Source organism: Rhea americana, unplaced genomic scaffold (genome assembly GCF_003343005.1).
Source record: "Rhea americana isolate MKP2758 unplaced genomic scaffold, rheAme1 scaffold_33, whole genome shotgun sequence".
NCBI lineage: Eukaryota > Metazoa > Chordata > Aves > Rheiformes > Rheidae > Rhea > Rhea americana.
Window position 1 is genome coordinate 6,669,273 of NW_028186457.1, and position 17,365 is coordinate 6,686,637.

A 17,365-nucleotide genomic window follows, 5' to 3' on the forward strand; every position below is an offset into this window, starting at 1 on the left:
TGCACCTTTTCTGGAGTCCCATGCAAGCTACTGAGGCCCGTAAGAGTAAATGAGGTAACTCATTTATTCTTTCCTATGTGCATAGCTGATGGACTGGGTGAGGGACAGCAAAAACAGAGCTACAGCAATCCCGTCAGTAAGGTGTGGGATAGGAATTTGCTGTGTGTGGGGAAGAGTACCAAGACTCCGGTCCTTTAGGAAGATCTCTGCAAGTTACAAAGTTTCTTAGGTGATTCCAGCGGCAGTTCCCCTCTACCAACGCCTCGTGGAGTTGTACCTTAAAGTTAGAATTCGTCTGTGTGTTCATTAATGTAGTATTATCTAATAGACAGTAGCCTATATTGGAAAATGCTATCCCAGATGGAAAATGTCCGTGCATTGGTTAGCCTGTATTTGAATGCAGCCATGTAGGATCAGGCATTACTGTTCTAGATGCTGCWAAACAGGGGGGGAGGTCCTGGCCCCTCTCCTGAGCAGCTCTCAAGGTAGTGGAAGTGCGGTAGGAAATGCTTGCTCAAAAAAGAGCTTAAGTATACTAGAGCTGCAAGATACGCTGTATATTTCAAGAAACACCTCAGATGTTGGATYTCTCTGTACCATTGTATTTTCATGATGATGAATTCATGGCTTCTAGCCTTTTTCTTGCTGTTTTAAGAAAAAAAAAAGTTTGACAATAAGGGATAATTATAACATTTAAAGATGTGATTTGGAGAACACTTTTAATTTTGCATTTTTAACAGCATCTTCAAGCTGTTGACACTTCTAAGGAGTAATTTAATTATTTGAACCAAGTCATTGTGATTTCAATAGCTAACTATATCTCAGGCCATTAATTTCAGCAGTAGAGAAAGTTAYAGAGTCCACACTCTCAATTAAAATGCTAATGTTTATCTTGAGTTATCACGTAGTTATGCTAGCTCCAAAGACATTTCCTTTCTTAAGCATAAGTGGGAATGATGTCTCCACAATCGATGACAGGTAAATATTTACAAGTGCTGGTGATTTCAGGTTTAATTATGACCTTTCAGAGTTCTTCCTGAGATTTCTGTGGACTAATTGCTCAACATTTCTTGTTATTTTCACTAGGAAGTACGTGTTTTRTACCCACCAGATTTATGTTCTTGCTGTGGCTTTGCTTTCTCAGTTATTTCGTACCTCAGCTCCTCATTTTGTGCAAACTTCCTTTACCTTATATCCTCATATGATGGAAACAAAGATATGATATTTTTCCATGTTTGTAAATTATTATGAGCTTATTAGATGGCAAATGTTTTATATAAGGAAAACGTATTAGTTATTCACGCAAATGCTGTGGATTGTTTTGGTAGTAGGAATAGTAGTGTGAGATTTAGTAATCTGATAGCCCTGTCTTCTGCTGTCTTCCAGCGAGACCTCAGCAATTCAGTTAGTCTCTTAATCTCTCTCTCTCTCTTTTCTGTATCTGTGCAGAATGGAATGGCAAGACTTATGTATTTTGTGAAAAGGTTGTGAAAACAAATACATTAAAGACCGAAGTGGTCAAATACAATGCTAATATGGGTATCAGAGCCACAGAAAATGCTGTTAAGCAAGTTATTCTTCAAAGAAGTAATGTTGTTTGACCTTTTATTGTGGAAATTATGGTGTAAGTAGAGTTATTATCTCTTATGGTGTAAGTAGAGTTATTCAAATTATTGAAAACTTTGAGCCAGACCCTTTTAGAAAAACAGATAGGGTCTGACAAATTGAGACAGGGTACTCCAAGCAGAGAAATGGCGTAGAATAGAGGTGGATTAATGAGGTATTAAAGTCAGCATTGTTATTGGATGATTTATAGATTTTTATCTTGTCTATTGTGATTTATGAAGTGGGTAGGCAAATTTATCACCTCAAGGGGTATTTTATATCTAATTTCATAAACTGAAGGATTTGCAAACCTAATCAGCACTTGCGTAGAAGGTTTCAGAGGAAAGCTTTTGTGTTACAGGAGGGGTTTCGTGTCTAACCAGCTAGTGCCCTTCTCTCTCAGGCAGCATGGAATAGCTGCCCAAAGGCAGGAAGAATCTTTCTGCTGCAGGAATTGMCAGCTTTTGGACTGGAAACAGAAGTTTATTCCTTATGGAGTTAATGTTCTAGCCTTTTGGGCAAGGGAAGGGGGAGTGGTGGAATAAGCATCCATATTTTCACCAGTACTCTGGCCCAGGTTCTCTGCCTTTATGTTTTCATCTCACTGTGGGCATTATATGCTGCAGTTCTTGTCCTGAACTGCTGCATGTAGTGAAACAGCCCTTTATACAGTAAAAGCAGCCATCTCTGTCAACAAGTCACAATGTCAAGTGACTAAAACATCCCAATATATAAATATGGGATGAAAATTTAATTATAATTATATGATTACTGATTTATAGCCATAAACATTCTGTAGCAAATTATTCTCAAAATCTTTTCATTACAGTGAATGCCTGTCAAATAGTAATGGATAAAAAGCACACATACTGCATACTAACTTTGTATGGAGCATTGTTTAAATTAAAGCTATTTGCAATGTAAAAAGCATATTTAAAAAGTGAGGCCTTCTCAGATGATATTTTCAAATTTGAATTTTGGTCTGAATCCATTTCTAATAGGTAAGTTGGAATCTCCCAACAAGAGCAAAGAGGATGTTAATGGACGTATTTACAGATTGTTAGTGACAGGATTTCTAGCAGGCCACCTTGTAATAATTACTGTTATTACAAATTACATACCRATTTCTCATCAAAAATATATTGCAGAAGAGCTTTTAGCAGACCAACGGGTATGTGACTGTCAAAGAGTTTGAAGGACTGTATTTTGGATTTTATACTCAGGACAAATGGGAGCTGAATTAATCAGAGAAGCTGAAGCCAGGAATAGGGGCTGCATTGCCAACACACTTGGTCCCACTTCCTCATGACCCAGTGACACTTGGGACAAATACATGTTGTCGCAGCAGGACATGGGATGTCTGTGATCCCATTTCAGAATTGTTTCATCCTCTGTGGATGAAAAATACTTTGTAAGCAAAATGTATTAATAAAACAATGCTTTTACCAGCAGAGGAGTGGTGGTGGGAAGGAAAATGAGAATGTGGAGTTTATAATTGGAACTGATTATAAAAAATGAGCTTGGGAGCTGTGGTAAAAACTGAAAGTCCAGATACTTTTAAATTCAGCACAGCAGAGCCATGAAATAGCTCCACTTGCCTGGAAAAAAAAAATCACACCTCCTTCCATTTTTTGTATCTCTTTTAGCATTCTAGGCTTAGTCCATAACAGGTCCTCTTTTATCAGTGCCCCACAAGACAAGTGGTTCTTGGCGCAGAAGCTCTTTCCCATCCTGGGTTCTGTGTGTTCTCTGCCCAGAGCAGCCTTGCCCACTGGAGCTCAAGTGGAGGCAAAGCTGACATGAGCTGCAAAGCTCTCTGCAGCCCGTGGTCTGCACTGCTGGGGCCTGTGTTTGCAGCTCATGCTCCAGTGCTCTGCAAGGGAAGGATGCGAGTCTGAGGCGGTTCACAGCTGCAGGGCTCCGTGGTGGTAGTACTGTCCTGGGGATATTCACAGAGGCGTCTCTCTGTGGCATAACAAGGAGAAGCTTTTTGCTGCTCTCTTAGTATCAGTAGCAGCTAGGATCAATGACTCGCTGCCAGAGCCCAGGGCTCCTTACTGAACRGAGTTCCTTACACAAGTGCCAGTGTTGATCTAGTACAATTTAGTCTCTGTGTGTTGGGAAAGAGACTGGGATATGGTGAAGATTACATCCTGAACTTCCCATGTGCATTTTATCAAGCTCAAGTATTTTTTTTTTAACATACACTTTTTTAGACATTGCAGCTTGTAGCAGATCCTGCATATTGTACATCTTCAGGAGTAGATGTAACCTACATGATGGTGGTTTAATGGCAGAATTGTGCAAGTGTTAATTGTGAGAGAGATCTCCAAATAGGTGGTCCTCATATGTTTGATCTATTTTGAAAATAAGATCTTCCTATAACTCTCAGAATATCAGGTTTGCCACTTTGCCTTTCCATAGAGTTCAGTTACATTTGGAGCAGAAAATGTTTTAAAACTTCAAAGGTGTATACCGTGAATGTTTATGGTCTGCAGTGAAGGATTCTTAACATTTTCATTCTACATACTCTGTTAATGCTTTCCATCTTTATCACATCATAATCAATTTAAACTGATCGCTCCCTCATGGTTTTGGATTCATTTAAGATGCTTCCCATTGAAATCTGCTGTCTGTGAAATGAGTTATTACTGTCTTTCATTTTATACAGTTTTTAAGAGGAGGATACTTGATGTAAAAGATTCCAGATTTCTGACTTCTGTTCCCCTAGATTCATTTATGTGAAAGCAAATATTTAAGCTGTTAAGCTTAAATAATTAAGGTACACTTCAAAACAAATTGAATAGTGAAAGTTCAGTAATCCTACTTTACCAGTAACATCTATAATCATTTACCTTCTATCAGATTGGAATGGACTTTGATAGATCTCCATGTTTTGCTATAGCAGACACAAAGCAATACCTCTACAGTTGTTTTATCCCCACACTGAGAATTTCTTTGTGCTGATGAGACAGGAGAGGTAATTGGATGTTCTTCTTTTCTGGCAGGTATTGGACTGGATCGAAAACCACGGGGAAGCCTTTCTGAGTAAACACACTGGAGTGGGAAAGTCTCTGCACAGAGCACGCGCGCTGCAGAAAAGACATGATGATTTTGAAGAGGTAGCACAGGTAAGAGTCTGGATCAGAATTCTTCTTTCTGACTTGATTTTGTTCTTCCTTTTGTATGTTAAGAACAAATTAAAGTTATTTCTGGGCCGTTCTAAATTTATGATGCTCTCTTCAAACATTTGGAACTGACCAGGATGCTGTCTTAGAGGTTTGAAATCTAGCATGCATACTGCAAAAGCAAGGTAGCTGCCTGACATATAATCAGAAATTCACCACAGTGTGTTTGTGGAAAGTCTCATAGCCTGCGATTAATAAGCAGCGGTTTAGAGGGCAGTAAGGTAATATTGGGATGCTGAATAGGACAGTTAAGAATGAGAGATGTAGAAGAGAAGTGAATTGTAGCTCCTACTGTGGAAGCTGAGGACCTTCAGAATGAACCGGAGGGAAGAGCTAGTAAAGATGCAGGGGAAACACCAGTGTGTGTTTGCAGTAAAGGGAACTATCCTCCTACTTCTTCTGAGTGTATGGGATTTGGGGAGTAGGAGGTTGTTCCGTTTTTGTTATGGGATGAGGGGCAGTTATTACAGGTAGTCAGACCTCCCTCATAGCAGAGATCATAAAGATTTGCTCAGGAATTTTGGTATAAAGCCAAAAGCTTCTGCCTAAAAGCACATACATTCTTCATGAAGCATGGTCATCGTATATATTTGGAGATACATCCCATCTTGATTTATAGAATTCAAGTGAAAGAGGACCATTGATAATTGTTTCCAGGGACTGACTAGCATCAGCTTAAAAAAAAATGTGTCCTATGGCTAGAGATTATCTTATTGTATATAACGTATTATATATTATGCCTCTGATAGGAACTGTATTATGCCACAGCTCTTTCTGCTGGATCGTGTTACATCTTTTGTTTTAGATTGAAGCATCATCTATCATAAATTGGTCTCCTATGAAGGTACTTCTGCCTTGGGTATTTCAGATAAAATCCAGCTTGATACATTTTGCTTTATACAAATTAAATGCTTTGCCTTCCTGATGCACACAAGGCAGGTTATTGCTCAAATAGATCACTATGGCATAAGAAAAAAATGCATTACATTGTTTAGTTTTTTCTGTAGTAGCTTTCCATGTGTTGGCCTAATTAAGTTTTAGATGTGTCCAACAACAGGGACATATCTCTTTCACTGTGCCCCAAGGGAGACTATTTCACTGTCTGATGGCAGCTACTGGCTAGATACACTTTTTCTTTCTCCCTGATATTCAATTCATATTTCTTTTTTTTTCTCTTGTTTATCTCTGCTAAGGAGATAAATGCCAAAGAAGGAGGTGAATTAACAGTTCTCAAATATCTGTAGAATGTGAACGTGTCTTCACCTAAGTACCTCTTAACTCTGTTAAACATACTGAACTCTGCTAGCATATTCTTATCACCCAGTCCCTTAAATCTTATGATCTCCTTTTTTACCTATTTATTTGAATCCATTCAGCTTGTCAATATCTTCCTTTTAATTAAATGTTTAGCTATGAATGGGGTGCTCGCATTGCTCAGCTCACTGGTGAACTTCAGTGTTACCTTTTAGCTGTGACAGGAAACCTTTGCATACCATTAGCAAATTGCACAGCCTGAGAACAGCATTTCTAGATTTGTGGGTCTCTAAAATTTAGTGGTAACTCCTGTGGATTTAAGCCTCCTGACAATAAGCTTGAATTTCCTAGAATTACCTTTTGCAGATTTATTAAAATGGACGTTAGGCTGAAGGTTGCAAACCACGGTCCTATGGGGAATCATCCGCAAGCACTTGAGTTAGTGGGAGGTTTGATCACCAAATCAACATTAGATACCTTTCCAGCACATGTTCTTGAGTCAGACAGCAATTACTGGATGCAATACGTGGGTATGTGAGTGAAAATGAAAATCTTGTAATACACAGGAGCTGAAAACAGGTGATCTAATGGTCCTTTGTGACCCTAGTATTCTCTGAATTTTCCTTCCCTATGATATATTAGCTTCATATTTCAAGTTATAGCTCACATTTCTGAATCAGATTTTGCTCCCCCCACCCCTCTTTGAGTTGTGCCTCTTTAGAGAGGTAGGAAACAAATGAACAGCAAGTGAGGAAAGACAAAAGAGTGACAGTGATACTGTCTTGACAATAGAGATGAGAGCAAGCTGTGTAACTCTTCATATGGAAACAGCAGCTAAATTAAGGGTTGCTTTACTGGAGGATATAACTTAGAGATACTTATATCCCTTCACTAGTGTGTAGGAACAACTATATGGGTGTGCAGCTTGCATGTGTAGTTACTAGTGTAACTCATAATGGGAATTATTTCACTTACACTTTTCTAACCCCTCCTATTATTCCTTCTTCTACATTACTTCAGCTTGTCTGGCTGTGAATAGCTTCAGGTCAGACACATGTCCTTTCACTTTACAGGGCCAACCTCAGAGTGAAACGAAAGGTATGTGTAACTAGCTCACTAGAACATGGATGTGGGGCCACATGAGTTTAAAGGAAACTGGGTGCTGGGCGTAAGGGTAGAGAGGAGAAACAAAAGTATAAATTACATGGACATAGAAGCTCTTTGCAGTTCCTCTCAATTTGCTTCTTCCTTCATTTTATATATGATCATCTTGCTATTGCTCACTTAGCACCGATGTGTGTACATCTTGCCCTGCCTGGGCAATTCTGAATACTGGCAATCAGTCCTGCCCTCTGGGTATGACGTTTATGGTGCCTCCTAATTAGAAATAGCTGCCACAAGTGGAGTCTAGCTCCTTTCTTCTTGGCTTTGATGGGAAGGGTTCCTAGACTCTTCCTCTGGTTCGTTCACACCAGAACACCACTGCTAATTTATGTGCTTGTCTGCACTGTTACACTGGAATGCGGTGCTGGCAAATGGACGTGGGGACATGTGCTGAGGGGAAGTGAAAAGCTTTATCTGAGGTCAAGGACTTAAGAATATAATACTGTTGGGCTTGGAGAGAGTTATGGCTGGGGTAAGAAGGGAGGCCGTAAATCTATCACACCTGGAGTTCTTCTGAAGGAGCATCACGTGAGGTCGATTTTGTGGTTAGGGAATAAATCTCATCTCCACTCTGCTTATGGCCTGTTTTTACTTTCCTCAATTCTCCTCTTCCTGATGCTTAACTCTTTAGATTTAGTCTGTACTGGATTCATTTTAAGTTAAGATTAATCATTTGCCATTTTTCTCAACTTAGTGAATGTCTTTGTCATGGCTAGCATTCATTGGAACAACTGCTATCATTTATTCCTGGCATAGGGCTATAATAAAGAACATGTGATAAGATCTGAAACAAAGGACTGACAAATTTTCCCCATTCTTCTCATCGGGATGTTAATTACTTTCTGTTAATGAGAATAAAGAGACTTATACAAGAAAAGAAATGTAGTGMTGATGTACCTGGTGAGACTGACAGCATAAGCAATATTATTTGTTTCTGGCAGTTCTCTGAAAATAACAATTCATCTGCCATACAGTATAAATTTACTCTGCTAAGTCTACTTTCTTTTTGGCTCTAATATATTTGTTTTTATATGCTACTGTTTCAGTAAGGCATTTACAAAGATCACACTAGAAGCAATATTCATGAGTTTCTGTGATATTTTCAACAGCAGGCAAAAAGTTCCTGTTTTTGAATTCTGCCCAACTGTATGTAAAGAAGAGTAATTTTCTGGGATTGCTGTACTGAGATATGCTCTAATTAACTGACCTGCCATGGCACTAGATTGAGAGATCAAACATGCTCCCTCTGTGTCTGATTAGAAATTTCACAGATTTATAAATCTGTATATAATGATCTAAATCACCTCCCTGCATACAGCTGTTCTCAGAAGATGTTTGTGATTTTAGACTGATGCATTGTGGGCAATGGGAAAGGTAATTTGGAGTCACTTTCTCTTATAATTATGGTTTAGACAATACTCTGGCAATTTTTCTCACTGTTTTTATTCTGCATGGGACACAGATGGCAAGTGCTAGACTTTGGATGTAAAAGCTCGAGCTCCTCTGGGCAAGGTTTGTATCTCATATGTACCTGTGACAGCTTCTCCTCCAGTTCTGATACTGTTCTCAGGCCTTCCACCCTGCAAATGCCATCCTTAGACACAGTGTCTCTCACACAGAGAAATTAAGTAGTCAGACATCATTGATTAGGCTGATATCTCAGTATCACCAAACAAATAGCACTCTGTGGAGATAGCTGTTCCTGCAGTGACAGCCTCTTTGCTTGTCTAGAATTACTTTGTGTTTGAATTGGATAACCATATTTCAGCCAATAACAATTGTAAATCTAAAGATATTTTCATTTCAGACTCTCTAATTTTTCCTTACTCAGGAATATTTCCTTATTTTACTTTGAAAACCAGTATGCCTTTTAATTGGAAAATTTAGTTAACTAGATCACGTTCCCCAAATCTCTCAACACTCCCAGGACTGAGTTGAGCTTTGGAAATCCTTCTCCCATTCCTTGTATGAAGAGAGAGGCGATGGTTACTCTCCTTCCTGCTGGTAACTGGAGGTAGAGGTAGCCTCAATATCCTTGTCTGCTCACAGTGAACATCACTGGATTTGGGCTGATGGAGAATTAGGAAGGATAGTAGGAAACAACTCTGGGTCCCCTTCAACTCTGCAGCTTCAGGGCTTAATGTCTTTGTGATCTGAATGATCTGAAACAAACATTTCTGTAATTCTCCTGCATTTTTGAGCTTTTCTAGTGGCTTTGCCATTTATCCGGCATTTTGGCATGAGAACACCCACTGGTACGTATTTCAGCCTGCAGATGGCACTCTCTATGCATTTAAAAGCCTTGTAGTTCTCTTAGTGGTAAACAGCTGATGTTTCTAATCCACGCTAACCAAACATTGTCTCAAACTGAAATGAAACAGAAGTGGAAACTGGCTCGCATGTGGTCCCCTTGGTGTTCTCCTGCCCCTGCCAAACCCCACGTTGTTCAAGATCACCCAGAAGAACAACCGTTTTGGTTTTTGTAAGTGCAGATCAGGGCAGCCCAGGTTTTAAGGCAGCATGCTGCCTGCCGGCTGCGTATGTGTGATGATAACCTGCTCTTGGATTTGTGGAGCTGCTTTCAGTGGGCTTGGACCTCATCATACTTACACTTGTGACTGAATTTTGTGTTTAGTACCTGTGTGTATGTTGCCTACCATACTTATTTTACACAGTAATGCAAGGAAACCAATGTTTTCAAGGTATAATATCACAACTCTAGTATGCAGCAGAGYGCACGTTCAGAATACATTTGCTTCAGAGTGTGTGGTGTTGCTCATTATCAAACACAGTACGAAAGGTTGACTGGAGGCCAGACTGTGGCTATAACAGTTTCTGGGATTTGCCGGTTTATCCAACTAGACAGTTCTTAGTGCAGCTGTTGTGACTGAAATAATTTCTGTTCAGGTACATACCTGCCTCCTGAGCTCCTGACTCTGAAAGTTTTACAGACTTCATTAAGCCTAGGTATACACATGTGAATCAGTGGACTATCCTCAAATTATTATGACAATTATTAGGGGGAAGGAGAGCCAGGCAAAATGCAAGCAAAAAGGCAAGCAAAAATGCTGAGCTTTGCAGCATGCTTTTTGGGAAGCAATTCAGTTTTCTCATTCTTGGGGACCAGTGCTCACTTCCCTCCAAGAACGAAGATGATTAAACTCCTAAATACAGGCTTGGAAATGTCTAAGTTAACCTTAACTAACGCAAGTATGGTTTCTTTAAAATTCAGTTCTTCCTTTTATTCTACTCAGGGAAATAGGGAAATAAATATATTCCCTGCAAGAGAAGACTTGAAAGCAAGGGCCTGTATCCTCTACGAGAAACCAAAGATCAGGTGGTATTCTTCATGTAAGAGGTAATTCGTGCTCTGGTAGACCTGTCTAGATCGTCGTCTTCCTCTGTTTACTGTTCCTAAGGCACTGTCAGTACCTAGTCTGCAAAAAGATCTTTCAGATGAAAAGATCTTTAAGCAGAAATATGATGAAAAATATGATTATATTGTTTGCCATGTGAATATCCATTGCATTCAGTAAGAGCCCTGCAGGTAAAAGTATATTCCATGATCTTCTCAGACCACATAGTTTTGCTTCAACTGCTTTAAAACTAAGTGAAGTAATGGAGTAGTCAGGCCAAAACTGAATTGCAAGCAGCTACTTGTTTGGCCTTCAGGAGAAAAACCTTGTGCTTTCCCATACAAATTCCAGCTCTGTTGGATGTCATTATGCTAAAGTTTGGCATGAGGTTCAGTGCTGAAGTAAAAGAGTTAGGCATAAATTAGAAGCCCTTGTTGATACGAGCACTTAGAGTGTGCTGTCCCAGGGCGTGTGGTTTTTTTGCCCTTTTTTTTTTTTTTTTTTTTAAAATCACTGTTGTAAGTGATAGCGTACTGGTATATTGTACTGACATACAGCAATACTGGCCATATTGGATTTTTCCCTTTGAATAGGGTGATTACAGTACAATGTGGGGTGATTATTTGGCTAAAACAAGGAAAAGGGAATCAGTTAAACCTGGTAAGAACTGTGTTTAAAGCTATCACTAACAACTGTGGTGTCAGTAATGATAAACTTAAATAAAATAAAAATCATGAGACAGGCACCAAAAAAATCAGCCCTACATTTATCTGCATTATCATCTGTTCCTGGTCATTAGCAAGTTTTGAAGCTATAATCTGCAGTTTCCTGTGAAGGAACACATTTGTGTAAATTTATTAATTTCTATACAAGGAGGGAAAAGTGCTCATTGCCAGCAAATTATGTGGGTATTAGTGAAGTGGTGTAGGAACTCTGAGCTCCAGAACTGATTTCTTCCTGCTGGCAGTGGGCTGGATCCATCAGTCACAGATAGCAGAGAAGAATGAAACAGTGCCCATCTGTGGGTTTTCTGTGAAGGTTGTCTTGGGACTTCTGACTATAAAAGCTTCTAGCAACATAGCCAAAGAGCCAAATAGTTTATCATGGAACCAATAGCAAAACTTTCTGTGGGTACTCATCAGCCAGACCTGAGCCAGAAGTGGGCCGGGTTCCTTTTTCCAGTGGTTTCCAGTGGTGAGGGATGATGCCCTTGGGAGTAGGCTGTGGATATTGGTACCGTGCTCCATTGCGTGGTCTGGACATGCTTGGTTAGCCTCGGTTGCAGAAAAAGCTCACTGGCAAATCTGCTGAAAGTTTGGAGAGCAAAGTAATAAAGATTTGGTTTGCAGCTCCACAGTAGGTAGCTGTTTAGTAGCTCTAAGTTGTCCTGCTGAATAGGTGGCTGTTGGTAAGCCACAGCGCAGTGATATCAGGGAGCTTGCAGAGAGGCCTGGTAAGGGCACAGAAATCTTCCTGGGAGTCACTTGAAGAGCAGTGCCTAGCAACTCGGTCTCTGAGCTTGCGTTTCACTGTGTTTCTCCTCAAGCTAGAGGTAGTTTCTTTTCATATTTCTTTTCTTCCAAAATCACACGACAGCTGTATCTTTTCAATAAACTGCCTGCAGCAGGATTCAGAATCTAAATACTCCCTGTAAAATCTGAAGTCTTGGCAACGCAGTACGTCTTTGACAATTGCCAGGAGCTAGCTTCCTATAGCTGGTTTATTTGGGTAGGTTTATTTTTGTGTCTTTAAAATATGTACACTTGATTTGCCTATAAATGCAAAATGCCGTTCCCATGACAGAATGGAGGAACAATACAGCTATTTAGGAAATAACTGTTTTTAATTCTAGAGTTTCTGGAAAATGGAATTTCTATTGTATAGGGGATTCTGATTTTTTGAATTTGTTTTCGTTTTGAATGAGAAAAATCAAAATTCCTGCAGAAGAAACATTCTGGGATCTGTTTTTTTCAGGGCCATAATTTATTTGAGAAAGCATCATATGTTTATAATATTTACGTGTTATATAATAGGCATACTAATTAATATATTGATTATTCTATTGGTGTCTCAGTCAAGCATACAGCTGAAAAAAGATATTTTGTGAAAATGATAATTCAATATTATGAAAGTGAAACAAAGTTTAAAATCAATTTAGATATTTACTATTGGAAATTTCACTGAAATTTTCACTTTTAGATGAAACTGTTCTCACCTGAACTGTATATGGTGGTGAAAACCATTGTCATCTAAAGGTTTTTGATTCCCTCTAGTCATTTTTCTTTCTACTCTCCCTATTGGCAGGTCAGTGGGTTATCAAACTGTACCTATTCATTCAGAAAGATTAATTGCAGCGGTGTCTGAATCTCATTTGTAATGATAGTGGATTAGTACTGTACAATTTCTTGAGGCTCCTGATAGCAGGAGGTTTYGGTGGCAAAGGTGACAGTATGAATCTGACCTGCATTTTTGCTTTCTGCGTGATACTGGGGTGGCAGAAGCAGCAGCCCATGGGTGTGCAGCTTCCTCCAGGAAAACCAGTAGTGTCTTTGGAAGAGCTACACAATGTTAACCACAGCAGCTTTAGTATGCAATTGTTCTGAATTGTAAATATGCTGCTTTGCAGACGTTTGGTAAGGGCAATCTGATGGCCATTTCAAAGGTAATACCTCAAAGAGGTACAAACTCCAAAATTCCGTAACAAGGAAAAATAATTTTCAAGGACAAGTTTTAGGTCTTCATGCTTATTACACAAATATTCTGGACTAGCTTGGTCTGACTGATCAGTCTGTTGCACAAGATTTAAAGCATTACACTTCCAATTTCAGAGAAGTTACTTCTAATGAGCTTGTGCTGAAGAGTGGAGAATCCAATTCAGTGGCCTTATCTAAACAGAGAGGAGGGTGCTTTACAGTGTGGTTGTCCTCATCCCCCCCGCCCCCTCCACTTCTTTTTCTATCTCTGTTCCCTAATTGTCCAGATTAAGGGACCAGTTGAGGGCTTCCTCCCCCATGCATCTGTTTTTCTTCCAAAGGAAACCAGGTCATACAGGGGATAACAGCAAGAGGGTCCAGGGCTGGGAGGTGCCTGCTGCATAGCACAGTTGCAGGCAGTGAACCTAGCCGTAGAGATGATATGCTTTTGTTCTCACATCAGACATTTGATCTGTTTAATAATAACATTTGTGTTATCTGGCTGTTATGAATGTTTTGTATAAGTATTCTTCCAACTTTTTATTGCATGTAAACCTTTTGRTAAAGTCTATTGCCCTAGGATGGAGCACAGATCTCATTTATTCATGTGTAGAAATAGGGCAACATGAATGGATTTATGGCATTCTTCTGGAAATAAATGCATGTATACAGGGACAAAARTCGTAATGTGTATGTGTAATTCACTTGTTGATTCAGTGCATGTAATCTGGCCATTAATATTGCTTTCCAATAGCTTTGGTCTGCGAGGTCTGGTTTTGCATAAGCAAGCCCCAAGAAAGCACTGGTTTGTGTCACTATGGAAATGGCATATGGTTTGCAGCATTTAGGCATCTTTGTTTAGTGTYTGGTTCAGCACACTACTACATGCAGAAGCACAGGTTCCTCTCCCGGTACTGTGTTTGCTGAGCTAGGGAGAGAAACACTAAGATTGAGAAAAACAAGTAAAATGAGACCTGTCATCTCACTGCATTTAAAATGAAGCTTGTTTGGGGAGGAAGAAATTGCAGAATTTGCAAAAAGCCAGGAACTGGGACTGGAGGTGTTTCTCAACTGTCAAAGAGTATATGCACATGTGTTTATTTAACATTGTTGCCTATATTAGTACGCAGCAAATACAATAGAAACCAATATGTGCTCCAAAATAGTCACAGCAGGCCCTATTAGCATGCAGCCTTCATTATTAGAGCGTTCTGTTCAATGCGTAAGAGCTGCCTTTTCCACCCGCTGGGGGTGCCTTCTGTTGCTGACATTAGTGAGATCCACAGCAACACAGCAAAGGGAGAAGAGAACCGGCTTTTGCTTCCCTCGGTGTAAGATAAGGCCTCGCTGGAAAAGTGCAAGGTGTTTGTGACTCGTTCATTTCAGGGAATTAAAAGTGCAACCTGCACTTTAAATACATCAGCCTGAGAGCTGCAGTGAACGCGAATGCGAATTTCACTGAAATGAAGGGTGTTTCTGCATGGAGACGAGATGGCTGAGCACGCTGTTTTTTGGTGCCTGGCTCTGCGTTGTTTTGCCTATGGCCAGGATTTATATTGACAGCAAGAACTTGGATTTGCCAGTGCCCACACATCAAAATGGGGTGCAGGAGGTGCCCCACACTGAAGTAGTTTTACTCTAAAATAGATATCTAAGGATATTAAAGGAAAAGATGTTTTGTACAATTTCAGTGTTGTTTTCTGAGGTTTGTTTTAGACTCAAGCTGGAACAAATTGAGTCCCCTTTAAGATTAAGGACTAGGTGTTTGTACCCACCACAGAAGTAGCTCAAAAAAGCACTGTCCAGCCAAGAATGTATTCACACCATCCTGGTATTGTAAAAAGTAACAATTGCTGATTCATTTCATGGGGTGGCAAATGGTCCTATTGACTGTCCTCCCCTTCCTGAAAGTTTTCATAGTTTGGAACGAAGCACAAATCCTCAGCGTACACTGAGTGACGGGCTGAATTCCCAAACGCTCTGCTGCCGTGCCTTCAAAACCAAATTGGGAGAGAAAGCAGCCCCACAGCACAGACAGTGCTATGAAGCCACGTCAGCTGCTGAAATTTCAGTCAGCTCACTAGAGTGTGTGCTCCCCTTTGGGATGAGTAATTGGGTCACTAGGTCATTTAGCCGTTGTAGATTTGGTTTTCTTGCAATGCCATGTAAATGTGCATAAAGACACTTGAGAGCACAGCAAAATCTGGTGTGTATGCTAGCTTACACATAAAATAAGGAGATTATTTTGGAGTGGGGATGATGAGGGGAGTATGAATTGGTGCACTTGAGTCTGGTAGGCATGTTTTCAGGCCTGGGGRCATGTGCCCAAATCTTACTGCTTGGGGTTTGGCACAAAAACAGGATTCCAGGGTAGCAGACAAAGAGAGATCAGAAAACAACTTAAAGAGCATTTCTGTGATCATTTAGTTTTATATTATGTCCATTTTTATCATTTGGGGGCCTAATTTGGGAGTTTTGGAGGAAGGGGGATTGAATAAGGAGAGAGGAAGGTTTGGCAATATTGTGTGAATAAGGAATGCACAAGAAAGCTCTCAGGATTTGCCCCAGTGTTTTCATAGTGGAAAATTTGGCAGATGCTGACTACAGAGGCAGTATCTCATATGGCTGCAGTGTTCTTGGAGATCTATTAAATGCCAAAAATCAATACATGTTACAGCATCAGGATTTCTGGTGGGAATACTGTTTTGTTCCAGATTTCTCATTGTAAATCAATGTTAAAATATACTTACCTCAAATATTGTGTGGCCTTCTAATAAGAGCCATAAATCATTAAATGTTGTATTTCCAAATCTTTATTGTGATTATGGATAACCTGAATTGAATTTCACACAGTGGGACACAGTTTTGCAACACACTCTGTATAAATGCTTTCTGACTAGCATGAAAAATGTTAGTTCCTGTCTTAAACCTTTCTAATGTATATAAATATCTGGTATAAAAACATGGTTTATTTCTTTTGCAGTAGTKATTTCTTTTATTTTTCCTCATTATTAATATGCAGTACATCTCGCTAGCTGGTATAGAAGAATTTAATCTGTAAGTTTTACGGGGGACAAAGCTCTTGGTCCGTTTTGTTTTGGTGGCCCATCTGAACAGCCAATTTGGTGGGTAAGCTATATGGACAACTCACATGTCATGGAAGTAACAGTGGTGAAAAATTGGTTTGTATATCTAATGAGATTGAGAGAATGATTTCTGCTCATTTGTAACAAATTCCAACTTGTAAACCATGATGGAGAGCTGAATTAATGTTGACAGTGAAGAGATTCTGAATTCAAAGGGACCGTTTCACTGATACACTCATAAGGACRCTGTGTTGGAATGAGATGAAATCAAAACTTACTTCAACTTTAGTAGAAGCTAGGAAGGTGCCTTTTACTTTCTGATAGTGGAGGGATATTTTCCTTCATGTTATCTGAGGTCTAGAGAATAGGGGGACTGAGACTGAAGTGATGCGCAGGTGGTGTGTTACCAGTCCTGTTCACAGAGTGTGTTGAGAAACCCGCTTATTCTACACAATGAAAATGTCCAAATTGTCAGCAAAGCAGAGGCTTTGACGTTTTCTTCTCATCGTGTATTTTATTTCCAGCAGGCACTGTACTAAAGTTTGAGGTTTCCTGTGGATGGAAAGGCCAATTTTTAAGTGTATCTTTGCTACAGGTTGAATTCACGTGGACAAGTGGAAGGGCCCCAGGAGAAAGCTAAGGGAATCCCTGCTAATTCTATTCTTATTTCTGTCTTGGCTTGATCCTGTTCTGCTAGACTTGACAGAAGAAGGGGTAGTAAGGAGAGGTCTGATATCATCAAGGCCAATCTGTGAAAACTGCCTGTTGTTCGTGGAGAGACATGGAAGGAACCTGCCTTTTGCTTGCAGWTACCCTGTGGCCCCTCCTCTGCAGAGACCTTACTGAGAGCATCTCCACCACAACCTGAGCCCATTTGTAGGAGCTGGTGCAATGCTGTGTGTCAGGGAGGGAATCTCTGTTAAGAAGGAGCAGCAGCCAAAGTTTCATGAGATCTTCATGTCCCTCCTGACATGTAGCACAGCACTGACCCYTCTGAAAGGCAGTGGTGTATCTTACTG

The 17,365-nt window shown here is 39.9% G+C and overlaps 1 protein-coding gene across 1 annotated transcript in view; it reads left to right on the top strand.

Annotated features, from left to right (window-relative positions):
- Positions 1–17,365, top strand: part of KALRN (kalirin RhoGEF kinase) — a 515,456-nt gene that overhangs the window by 273,915 nt on the left and 224,176 nt on the right. The window contains exon 10 of the mRNA XM_085311032.1: positions 4,614–4,736. Coding sequence (XP_085167158.1) covers positions 4,614–4,736 — 123 coding nt within the window. The remainder of the gene's footprint in view (positions 1–4,613; positions 4,737–17,365) is intronic.